Source organism: Sprattus sprattus, assembly GCF_963457725.1.
Source record: "Sprattus sprattus genome assembly, chromosome: 18".
In the NCBI taxonomy this organism is placed as follows: Eukaryota; Metazoa; Chordata; class Actinopteri; order Clupeiformes; family Clupeidae; genus Sprattus; species Sprattus sprattus.
This window is the reverse complement of record NC_137916.1, coordinates 28,994,849-29,007,579: the sequence shown is the minus strand read 5'-3', so window position 1 is coordinate 29,007,579 and position 12,731 is coordinate 28,994,849. Positions and strand designations below refer to the sequence as shown.

The 12,731-nt window shown below is 47.3% G+C and overlaps 1 protein-coding gene across 2 annotated transcripts in view; it reads right to left on the bottom strand.

Annotated features, from left to right (window-relative positions):
* ints1 (integrator complex subunit 1) overlaps window positions 1-12,731 on the bottom strand; it is a 48,188-nt gene that overhangs the window by 1,571 nt on the left and 33,886 nt on the right. Inside the window, exons 34-46 of one of the 2 annotated variants that reach the window (XM_080855890.1) lie at window positions 12,415-12,571; window positions 11,319-11,442; window positions 10,604-10,734; window positions 9,215-9,302; window positions 7,973-8,304; window positions 6,077-6,206; window positions 5,394-5,527; window positions 4,206-4,398; window positions 2,355-2,485; window positions 1,139-1,248; window positions 697-813; window positions 487-557; window positions 297-388 (exon numbers count right to left, since the gene is read on the bottom strand). In XM_080855890.1, coding sequence (XP_080712016.1) covers window positions 297-388; window positions 487-557; window positions 697-813; window positions 1,139-1,248; window positions 2,355-2,485; window positions 4,206-4,398; window positions 5,394-5,527; window positions 6,077-6,206; window positions 7,973-8,304; window positions 9,215-9,302; window positions 10,604-10,734; window positions 11,319-11,442; window positions 12,415-12,571 — 1,810 coding nt within the window. The remainder of the gene's footprint in view (window positions 1-296; window positions 389-486; window positions 558-696; window positions 814-1,138; window positions 1,249-2,354; window positions 2,486-4,205; window positions 4,399-5,393; window positions 5,528-6,076; window positions 6,207-7,972; window positions 8,305-9,214; window positions 9,303-10,603; window positions 10,735-11,318; window positions 11,443-12,414; window positions 12,572-12,731) is intronic. The other variant, XM_080855891.1, reaches the window with a different exon arrangement.

Here is a 12,731-nt window from a genome sequence, read left to right as displayed (position 1 = left end):
AAAGTTTAGGATAAATTCCCTAACGGTGCAGATCCATACAAGCGATCTGGGCGACGCGATCTGGGCGACCCCATGCATTTCAACGGGAGCCAGCTCCATTGTGACGTAAACCAGCGATCTGAGCGACGCGCCTGATGAAAATTCGAACATGCTCAAACTTATGCAAATGAGGAGCGATATTTCACCGGCAGCGGCCAACATTTCAGAGAAAGAACACGCCCACTCAAAGCAATGGAATTTGATCGCGTCGCTCAGATCGCTTGTATGGATTTGCACCGTAACAGTGTCCGCACTACCTGGGGGTGTTCTGGACGCAGCGTAGGGCCAAGCTGAAAGCCATGTTTCGACACAGCTCCTCAGGGGAGCTCATCAGCCTCTGAAGATCATTCTAGAACAAAAGAAGAAAAAAAACATGCTAGTCAAAAAAAAAACATCTCCACACTTTGGTTTCAACTCAGGATGACGTGAGGAAAAAGACTTTCTTACGGTGAAGTGCTGTATTATTTCTGGGCTCCTCTTCGATTTCTCGTCCACTTCAGTCAGAACCTGGAGCACATCTAGAGAGGGTGGTTGAAAGGAAACATGAGGTGGAGGTGGAGATATGGGAAGACGGACATAGAGCTAGAGAGAGGTAGAGACTAAGTGACCGAGAGCCACGTGGCTGATCTGGGGGAATAACCTGGCGACGGCTCTTACCTTCCACAGCCTCTCCTCTGGACATCTTCTTCAGGTACTTGGTCATGTCTGCGGCGGTCAGCGGCACGGACGCCGCGATGCTGAACAGAGGGAGGGATCCCGTCGAGGAGTCCTCTGCTGGAAGGAGACGGCCAGACATATCACTATAGACGAGGCCTGCCATAGCTGTCTAAAATGAGCAGCAAAGCTTTTGGCACCATGTTCTAACAATGGGATGACAACACCCATGACTAGTTATTGAGGGGCAAACTGAAGTGTTGCAGTCAATAAAGTGGAAAACACAGTTTTCATTGCATTTTTCCTACAGTATCGTGTAGTGTCTACAGTGTTGTATTTCATTGTCGAGTGTGTGTGTGTGTGTGTGTGTGTGTGTGTGTGTGTGTGTGAGGAGGGTGTGTGTGTCTGTGTGTGTGTGTGTGTGTGAGGAGGGTGTGTGCAGTACCGTCTCTGTTGTCGGATGGACTCTCAGATGATCCGCTCCTCACAGGTAGTGTCAGTCCGGCTAGCAGGGACTTCAACTGGACCAGGTCTGGGTTCTCTAAGGAGAGACCCCTACAGGAACACACAGAGGAGTTGATTTAAAGAAGAATAAAGGAGAGTGTAGCGAAGGGAGAACGTGGTCACCCCACTTGGACTCGAACCCGGGTCAACGAAGTGCCAAACATGCGCTCTGACCGCCACACCAAAGAGCCCGGCTCAATGGCGTGGCAGCCAGAGAGCATATTCACCTGTAGGGACGATCACATCGTCACAGAGAGATTATGTGGATAGGAATAGAATATGCACTGGAATGAATCATGAAGACATAAAACTAAAACAAAAACAAAAACCGGAGAAAGACAGGAAGAGAGAGGGCAACACTCATAAACACATCATCTTCTAAAGAACTCGCTTTCCAGGAAACAAACACGAAAACCTGCTTCAAATCCCAGGCTACACTCACACACTAAATATTTTGGCGGGGAGAACAAAGCTAGCACACCCAGTGCATGATTTAGAACACACAAAAAGCACAAGCGAAACCGCTAACACATCAACAAACAACCTCGACACAATGGCTTTCGACAAGGCCAAAATATTTGGCTCAATTTAGTCCTCCATCATCACCACAAAAATGGGCTTTCTTAGTGTGGCTGCTCTGTAAGACGCTTCAGTCTTTGCCTTCTACTTTGAAGCGTGTAGTATAAAAGAGGAGTGCGTTTAACGCTGAGCATGTCTCCAGGCGGAGAGAGAGCTGGATTTAGATGGAATTTGCCCCGGCCCGGCCCAGACACACACACACACACACACACACACACACACACACACACACACACACACAAAGATGAACAGGCAATCTCACTCTGCTTAACATAACCAGACGTCAAAGGTCAAGAGTTACAACAATAAGGCAAGATGTGTTTGGGTGCATCCAGTGCTGAAAAGATACTAACATAAACTATAAATATAATATAGATAAAATATAAAACGTCATTGAAATCTCCACAAATTTCCATTTGAAGAAAATATTTTCCCCTCACTTTAGTTTCCCTATTCCATGTCAGTGGTGCCCCTTTGTAAGATATATATATATATCATTACAACGAATGTATGTAAATATGAATGTATTATTATGAGCCATTATAACAAACGGATGTTAACATTAATGAGATCCTTACTGTAGAATGTCGGAGTGCTTCTGCAGATAAGCCACAGCGGCTGCAGCGTCGTGGGCAAGGTACTTCTGGATGAACAGCACAAACTTGGTGATGAAAGCTGTCGGCTGTTGGCGGGACGTCCTCTTGAAGTTCTACAAAGTGAGACAAATTCAGCAATATCATCCCCTGTTTCCGCTGTGTGGGTGTGTGTGTGTGTGTGTGGCTGTGTGTGTGTGTGGCTGTGTGTGTGTGTGGCTGTGTGTGTGTGTGGCTGTGTGTGTGTGTGTGGCTGTGTGTGTGTGAGCGTGTGTGTGCGTGTGTGTGCGTGTGTGTGCGTGGCTGTGTGTGTGTGTGAAATACAGCAATATCATCCCCTGTTTCCGCTGGACCTCTAAAGATGCAGGAGAAGAACTCAAGACGTCGTTAATTTGACAAACAGCAAATGGAGTACTGCTATTTACGGCAACTCATTAAGTGTCTATTCAGCTTAAGTCACCGTTTAACCTTTTTTTCAGGCTTAATGTGTTCTTTACAAATAAGTAGTCGGGGCTTGTCTGGGAATTCCCTGCCCCTTCACTGCATTCCATTTGTTCAGTTGGTCTGGCCAACTCTCAACGGCGCTCCACTTCAGCCACCTGATTGGACAGTCCTTTAACCAATCAGAGCAACGATACTATACAACAATACAACGATCGGTAATAAAGCAAACACATATTTTTTCTGTATGAATTGTTCCAGGGCAAGTTTCTGTTCTGTTTTCAAAGAAAACTTGCCTTATCGAAGTTTTGCGGTGCTTTGGCGGCCACCATGTCCAATGTTTAAAAACTCTCCGTGCAGTAGATTTTGTAACGTAGCCGTGGTAAGTTTAAATCCGCCAATGGCGCGCCAGGTAGCCAAAAGCCAGTTTGTGATTGGCTCCAAGGATTCTGGAAATCTTGAAATGAACGGGTATGCAAACTTGGCCAGACCCAGTTCTGAGGCAAAATCAATTTGGCCGGAAGAAGTGGGGCGGGACTTCCCAGACTAAGTCGGGGCACAAGTCGTCTTTAATACACGTATGTAACACTGAGAAACTAACAATTTGTGACAAACAATAAATCAACATTGTGTTTTTGGCTTTGTGATATGATTACGATTGGGAAAGCATTGCCATCTTTGAATTAGAGTGGTTTATTACTATTCTTTTTTGGTAGGTAATATGTTTTTGGCTTTTTAATAGGCTTCCAATTATACTTTTTACTGTGTCAAAATCAATTTTATGTATTCATGCACAGTCAGTCCTTCACAATGAGCGTCGTCTCAGGTCACTTTACAAAGACAAAGCCTAACGGAATGGCAGACTATATTGTCATTGAAAGTAAACAGCAAAGACTGTGCTTACTGCCAAAGACTCAACTATAAGCCGAAAGATCGCCTAATGTAGGAGGCCGCAACTCCTTACTTTAAAAATGACCCCTTTAATCCTACATGCCCATATTGTGATATCCAAAGATCTCCCTCATAAAAAAACAGACTGGGGTCTATTCATTACATCACCACCACCCTACACCTCATTATCGTCTCAATAACAATCATCACCATCACGTCAGTCTGTTCTCTCTAGCTCAGTGGTTCTTAACCTTATTGGAGTAACTGAACCTTGCAAGCTTCATCAGTGCATTCACGGAACCCTTCGTAATTGGAAATATAAAAATATAATTTCTTCAAAACATAGGTATACATAAAAACGTCCCGACATTGCTAGTGTGACCCGGGCTATACTGTGTGTGTCTTGACCCCTGCCGAACCCCTGAGAGTGACTCAACGAACCCCTGGGGTTCGATCGAACCCAGGTTAAGAACCACTGCTCTAGCTGCACCCTGCCTCCTGTACCTGGAGGACATTGATGATGGAGAGCAGGCAGTCCTGCAGTGCCCCCTGGTGGTGGCTGTGGAAGACCAGCGGCTGCAGCAGCTCCAGGATGGCCAGCACGTCGGCGAAGAACGTCAGGTGGTTCGACTTCCGCAGCTCCTGCAGGTTCAGGTGTGCACGGCCGTGCATCAGGGCAGCCACCATGGGCAGGTGCCTGGTTGGGAATAAGAAAGGTCACTCACTGCTCAACTGCTCGGGGTATTTTCACATTCTTTCACAGCTTTTTCCCAGGATGGAAAACGAGATGCATTTCATTTAGAGATGAAAACACGTGAATACCTTCCTTAATTCATTAATTCCTTCACCTGTTAATTAACTCATTCAGGTGTTTTAAAATGTACCATAAAAAAAACATGAAAACTGTAGACAAAGCTGAAACACAACAACAAAACAGCTGCTCTGCCACTGCATCACCACAGCCCTGTAGAGTAAACTCAGGCTCTGGGCTCTGGGTTCAGGCTCTGGGCTCTGTTAAGCGCCGAGAGGCAATTGTATTGTTATGGCGCTATACAAATAAAATTGAATTGAATTGAATTGAATTGAATTAAACCCATCCTCTCACCTGAACCACAGCCCTGTAGAGTAAACCTCTCCTCTCCTCTCACCTGAACCACAGCCCTGTAGAGTAAACCCCTCCTCTCCTCTCACCTGAACCACAGCCCTGTAGAGTAAACCCCTCCTCTCCTCTCACCTGAGCCACAGCCCTGTACAGTAAACCTCTCCTCTCACCTGAGCCACAGCCCTGTAGAGTAAACCCCTCCTCTCCTCTCACCTGAGCCACAGCCCTGTACAGTAAACCTCTCCTCTCACCTGAGCCACAGCCCTGTAGAGTAAACCCCTCCTCTCCTCTCACCTGAGCCACAGCCCTGTACAGTAAACCTCTCCTCTCACCTGAACCACAGCCCTGTAGAGTAAACCCCTCCTCTCCTCTCACCTGAACCACAGCCCTGTAGAGGAAACCCCTCCTCTCACCTGAACCACAGCCCTGTAGAGTAAACCTCTCCTCTCCTCTCACCTGAACCACAGCCCTGTAGAGTAAACCCCTCCTCTCCTCTCACCTGAGCAGCAGCCCTGTAGAGTAAACCCCTCCTCTCCTCTCCTCTCACCTGAGCAGCAGCACTGTAGAGTAAACCTCTCCCCTCCTCTCACCTGAGCAGCAGCACTGGGTGTGACACTGCCAGCCTCCTGCAGGCCAGGTTGGCATCCGATGCCCGGCTCTCGGCAGACTTGGAGTCAGCCGTGTCCCCCAGCAGTGATATCAGACGATGCACCAACACGTCCAGCTAGGAGAAAGAGCACATACATCACATATGTGTGTGTGTGTGTGTGTGTGTGTGTGTGTGTGTGTGTGTGTGTGTGTGTGTTCCTGCCTCATCCAGCTAAGTGAGAGAGCACATACATCACATATGTACACTGGACTGGTCCTGCACTAGAGTTAAAGCTTGGCATGTAAATGTGGTAAAACCATGCAAAAGACCCTAAAAATGTAAGATAAATAACTAAAGTAACCAGCAAAAATATGTATTTGTGCATTTGCTAATGATTTAGGTTGGTGAGAAATATGTGTGAGGTACATCAACCAAAAGGTTAATTTAGTGAAATCATTAGGCTTGAGTATATGTTCATGGAGCAAAGAAAAAAACAAATGCAGGATTATCTTTTGTGCCATATATCGTGATATATTACATTACGAATATGATGCAAAAACTGTGGTAGCATCTTTACTCTCACCTGGAGAGAGAGAGGGAGGAGAAACAGCTGCTGTGTTGTGTTGAATGGGTGTGTGTGTGTGTGTGTGTGTGTGTGTGTGTGTGTGTTGCGTGTGTTCCTACCTTGCAGGTGCTGCCATCTGCTGCCCCTTCGCTCCGCAGCACGGCCCCGGGCAGATTCACGCGCTGGATGATCTCCGGGAAGTGCAGGTAGATCTGCAGGAGGAGACTCTGGCATCGCTTGCTCATCACGCTGCAGACGTAAGGCAAAAAGAAAAAGTGCTTCAGTTTAGTTTAGTTCAGAGAGGCAGAGATTACCCACACAGTCTAAATCATGAGCGGGGGAAAAAAATTACAAGACGAAACAAAAGCCAACCAAGTCGACTGGTCACAACAAAATAAGAGTGATGACCGGGAAGTCTTCACACAGGGACAGACGACACTATAAACAAACACGCTCCCGGAGCAGACTAAATATAAACACGGACATGAGAGAGAGGAGTGTCGCGTAAACACGGCTAAAACTCTCCCCGCAGACAAAGGCCTTTGTGTCGTTTACAAATGGAAAGTACACCCACAGAGGCGGCTCTTAGCCCAGAGTCACCGCCGCCGCTGACTCTGGGCTACAGCGCCCTGCTTTGTGGCAGAGCTGTGCACAGTAAAGAGTCACACACACACACACACACACACACACACACACACACACACACACACAAAACAAGCGCACACACACACACACACACACACACACACACACACACACACACACACACACACACACACACACACACACACACACACACACACACACACACACACACACACACACACACACACACACACACACACACAGACACAAACATACAGCGCCCTGCTTTGTGGGGCTAATTGTGCGCTACACCGGCTAATCCAGCATTGGACACACAAGAAAGCTCTGCGGAGAGAATGTCACCGCACAGACACAACCGTTTATCCCTACACACGGACACAAGTATACTTTGTGCCACCGTCTTATCCCAGTCCAGTTTCCTTACTTGTGTAAGAAAAAAGAAAAAGGCACAAGGCAGCTTAGCTCGCCTTAAGTTACTATAATTCTTCGGATAATTTTGCTTGACCTTGGCCAAAGCCTCCTCATTAAAGCGCTATTCAAAGGCATATTCATGAAAGACGAGGGGTTTTTGCCAGCACAAAGAGTTGCCACCCTGATCTCTGACTGCTAAGCTAAGCTAGCGACTTGTAATTTACAACACAAGCAGAGAGAGAGAGAGAAAGAGAGAGAGAGAGAGAGAGACAGAGGGAAGGAAAGGAGAGTGTGTAACTTCAACACAAGCAGAGAGAGAAAGAGAGAGAGAACGAAAAAGAGAGAGAGAGGGAAGGAAAGTGAGAGTGTGTAACTTCAACACAAGCAGAGAGAAAGAGAGAGAGAGAAAGAAAAAAAAAAGAGAGAGAGAGAGAGAGGGAAGGAAAGTGAGAGTGTGTAACTTCAGCACGCCCTAATCCTCTCGACTTCATTATCGTCGGCTGAGCGCTGCACGGAGATCAGTGCCATGACCACTTCTGCTGCTTTTCAGGTTCACACCAGAAGACCTAATTACCGCTGCACCCCTGGTCTGGACCGTAGAGCTTGGCAGGAGAGGACACTTCCAACAGCAGGAAGTGAAATCTGGAGTCTATCAACAGTCTTTATCAGCAAGTTTAAAGAGCCTTGGGAACACAGCGCCTGCAGTGAGTAATGCAAAAAAATTATAATAATAATTAAAAAAAACTTTGTGTGCGCATGTCTAGGTTGTCGGTTACATGTGCAGGCTGTAAGCACGAACTTCTGTTTAAGTACGGAGTTGAAATCTCAGAACTACCGTGTGGATGGGGAGTTGACCAATAAATGCGAGTGCAATTAATAAAGATGTTCACAAGATGGCTTTGTTTCATGACAAGCCAGACCTACACACAAACACAAACACACACACACAAACACGCACACAAACACAAACACAAACACAAACACATACACGCACACACCTGTCCCCCCACTTCCTGGCGCAGTTAATCAGGTACTCCGCCACTTTCTTCACGCTCTCCATGTCGCCGTGGCAACAGCTGTGGAGCAGCGGCAGCCGTGATTGGATGAGCGTGCAGGAAGCCTGGTCCAGCGGCAGCCGTGATTGGATGAGTGTGCAGGAAGCCTGGTCCAGCGGCAGCCGTGATTGGACGAGCGTGCAGGAAGCCTGGTCCAAGGCCGTCTTGGCACTTGATGCGTCGCGGCTCTCAAGCTCTGACTCCAAAAGGATCAGGTCGACCAGGCTGATGAGCTCCTCTGGTTTCAGGCGCAGGACAAACTTCTCTGTCCGCTTCTGAGAACACACCAAGACGAGAGAGAGAGAGAGAGAGAGAGACAGCGAGAGCGAGAGAGAGAGAGGGGGGGAGAGAGAGAGAGAGCGAGGAAGAGAGCGAGAGAGAGAGGGGGGGGAGAGAGAGAGAGAGCGAGGAAGAGAGCGAGAGAGAGAGGGGGGGGAGAGAGAGAGAGAGCGAGGAAGAGAGCGAGAGAGAGAGGGGGAGGGAGAGAGACAGCGAGAGCGAGAGAGAGAGGGGGGGGAGAGAGAGAGAGAAAGAGAGAGAGAAAGAAAGTGAGAGAAGTGATTAATTCACTCTTAATTCATTCACCCTACGAAGGCTGACACTCTAAAAGGGTGTGGATACTGCTAGCACCAGCTCTCCGCTTTCAAGCTCGGAGTCAAAAGGTTACCCTCTGCGGTGTAAAAGACTAAACAAACAAACTGGACACAATTCACCCCAAGTCATTCATCTGTTTTACAACCTTATGAGAGTAGAGTGGATCAACACGCATTTCAGTCAAAATGTTCTGTAGAAACTATGAAACCTGTGTGTACAATTCAATACATGGCAGCTAGATGCTGTTGCCAATTTAATGCGAGTGCAATTAATAAAGATGTTCACAAGATGGCTTTGTTTAATGACAAGCCAGACCTGCACACAAACACAAACACAAACACAAACACAAACACAAACACAAACACAAACACAAACACAAACACAAACACAAACACAAACACAAACACAAACACAAACCACAAAACACAAAACACAAAACACAAACACAAACACAAACACAAACACAAACACAAACACAAACACAAACACAAACACAAACACAAACACAAACACAAAACACAAAACACAAAACACAAACACAAACACAAACACACTGTATGTACAGGTGCAGCTAGATGCTTGTTGTCATACCTGTGGCGTCTTCTGGTCCCTGCCCTGCCAGATGCGGGGGATCTGACCACAGGCCCACAGGAAGTCCAAGGCCGAGCTGGGGTCCAGCCTGCGACAGAATCACAGTTCCGGATCAGAACCATAACGAGCACAAGGCCTAAGCCCATTCACACCAGCACGCCTGGGAACAGACCCTACCACCCATAACCCCCTGGTTGGCTGTTAGTGCGGCCCCAAAGCTGACAGGCACAGGGAGCTTACCCCGGCAACACATTACAGTTTTGGTGTTGCCATCCCATAATTTGCACGGCAGTTACTGTGGTCTGGGAAACCTCCACGGACATTGGCTCGGGTCGGGAGTGTCGCTAACAGGCTTAGAGCAAAATGGCATTGCAAACGGATTGGATGAGTGCCACGGCAACATCTGAGCTCCTCAGACTGGCAGCACCAATCCAAGCCACACACACACACACACACACACACACACACACACACACACAAACACACGCACACACACACGCACACACACGCAGACACACGCAGACACACACACACACACACACACACGCACACGCAGACACACACTACCAAGCCAAGCAGAGCCAGCTAGCTAGTCCGGTGTACCGGCAGAGCTACACTTTCACATCTCTCCCTCAAGAAAGGCATTCAGTGCACATGAAGGCCCGTTCTCCAAGTCATCAAAGCCACAAAACTGATAAAACAGGCTGCTTTCAAGTCACAACACGTCCTTATGAGGTGACGGGATATGTGAGGTGATGAGAAAATCTATCATACAAATGAAACTTTGTTTTTGACTTGAATTTGCTGGGGAGGCTTTTTATACCTTGGTGTGAAAACTGAGCTTGTGAGAGTGAGGCTGGCAGAGCTGTGCACAGCATGAAGGCAAAAGTCACTGGTTTAACTCCCAAGGTGTCTCTCACACACACACACACACAACAAACGCACACAGACACACACAGACACACACACACAGTGATCAGCAGCATGTCTTGTCTGCTCTTAGAGCTGCGTTAGTGTCTAGGTGGCTGAGTGCCATGGCTAGTGAGCTGGCTGGGGGCGGGTAGCGCTCACCTCTGGTCTCTGTGCTTGCATCTCACACACACTTGCAGAACACACACAACACACGCGCTCACCTCTGGTCTCTGTGCTTGTATCTCACACACACACACACAGAACGCACGCACAACACACACACACACACACACACACACACACACACACACACACACACACACACACACACACACACACACACACACACACACACACACACACACACACACACACACACACACACACACACACACACACACGCTCACCTCTGGTCTCTGTGCTTGTATTTCACACACACACACACACACACACACACACACACACACACACGCTCACCTCTGGTCTCTGTGCTTGTTGAGCAGGGCGCTGATGCACTTGTGCAGGGTGCTCCAGTTGGACTGGTGTGTGAGCAGTGCAAGGAGGTACGGCCTGTAGGACGGAGTCAGGCTGACCTGGGAACCTTTAGCCTATGGAGGAGAGAGGGGACAGGTGCTTAGACAAACACGCCAATTTCATTATGGATTATACAACACATAATGCACACACTTAATACACACGCACGCACGCACGCACGCGCACACACACACACACACACAAGGCCTGTTTTCCAAGTAATCAAAGCCACATAACTGATAAAACAGGCTGCTTTCAAGTCACAACACGTCCTTATGAGACGACAGGAAAGGTGAGGTGATGAGAAAATCTACCATACAAAAAGAAATCTTTTTGACTTGAATTTGAGGAGGCTTTTTATACCTTTTATACACACACACACACACACACACACACGTTGATATTTCACTTTTTAAGATCAGGGGAAGGGTATTTTAAGAACCATACAAGATTTAATACGTATTGTTTCTTGTTTTTCAACGTACTGGTCAAGACTTCACTGTAAGCTTTATTTGACTGATGTCATCACATACAAATACAGATGCACAGAAGGGAAAAAAACAAACACACCCACACACACACACACACACACACACACACACACACACACACACAGACACACACAGACACACACACCAAGTATGCCATTTATAATCACCTTGTTTAATGCAAACAGGAGTTTCTGCTGAAGCTCGGGGCATGTAGAGATGACCTCTGGGTCAAGCTTCTCCAGCCAGTCGACCAGCAGGCCTGCACTCGCCCCCGCTCTGCTCAGCTCCGGGCTGGGAGGGGGCAACAACCAGATACATGCATGACTGTTAGTGCACCAGCAGGGACAAGCGGAACATAGAGCAAAATATATATATATTCATTCTATCTATCTATCTATCCATCTATCCATCCATCCATCCATCCATCTATCTATCTATCTATTATATACATCAAATAAAAGTTAAAGTTCCAAAGTCAAAATAAAGTCATAATGTGACACATTGTGCCAACTGGTCTGATAGAAGTAGTCTTTATTCTGCTTCAAAAACTGCACCTAAGAAACACCCAGCTAAGTTTACATGCACGAAAGGTTGAGCTTTAAAAAGTGACCCACCACCACAAGCTGAGAGCTAACTGTATTACAGCATGTATTCTGATCAAGCTGGTCTGCAAGAGCTAACTGTATTTCAGCATGTATTCTGATCAAGCTGGTCTGCAGAAGCTAACTGTATTTCAGCATGTATTCTGATCAAGCTGGTCTGCAAGAGCTAACTGTATTTCAGCATGTATTCTGATCAAGCTGGTCTGCAAGAGCTAACTGTATTTCAGCATGTATTCTGATCAAGCTGGTCTGCAAGAGCTAACTGTATTTCAGCATGTATTCTGATCAAGCTGGTCTGCACGAGCAGAAAATTCTATTACAACTCAGTGCCATATGGTGGCAAAACTGCCTCGTTAAACTGCGGCCCGAGCCCCTGTGTCGTAAAAGCAGACATTACGCAGAAACAACCGTATTAACACCGACCAAGCAGAAAACAAAGCTTTATTTAGGTCTTAACCAAAAAGTGCTGACAGGGATTTCTTCCCCCAGCTGGGCCTGCCTTCTGAGAGGGGTGGTTTCCAGGCCTGCTTACGTTTTGGCGTCGCCCTCGATCTGTGTGTGTGTGTGTGTGTGTGTTTGTTTGTTTGTTTGTTTGTTTGTTTGTTTGTTTGATGGTTTGTTTGTGTGTGTGTGTGTGTGTGTGTGTGTGTTTGCTGCTTACGTTTTGGCGTCGGCCTCGATCTTCACACTCTGCTCGTCGATCTCCTGGAGCAGCAGAGAGTTCACCATGGCAACGGAGCCTGCCGTGCCGACGGTCATGAGCAGGGACAGCAGCTCCTCCAGGTAAGGGGATCTGATCTCCACCAGGCCCTTCAACACTAAACACACACACACACACACACACACAACCACACACAGACACAGACACACACACAGAGACACAGACAGACAGACAGACAGACAGACAGACAGACAGACAGACAGACAGACAGACAGACAGACAGACAGACAGACAGACAGACAGACAGACAGACAGAC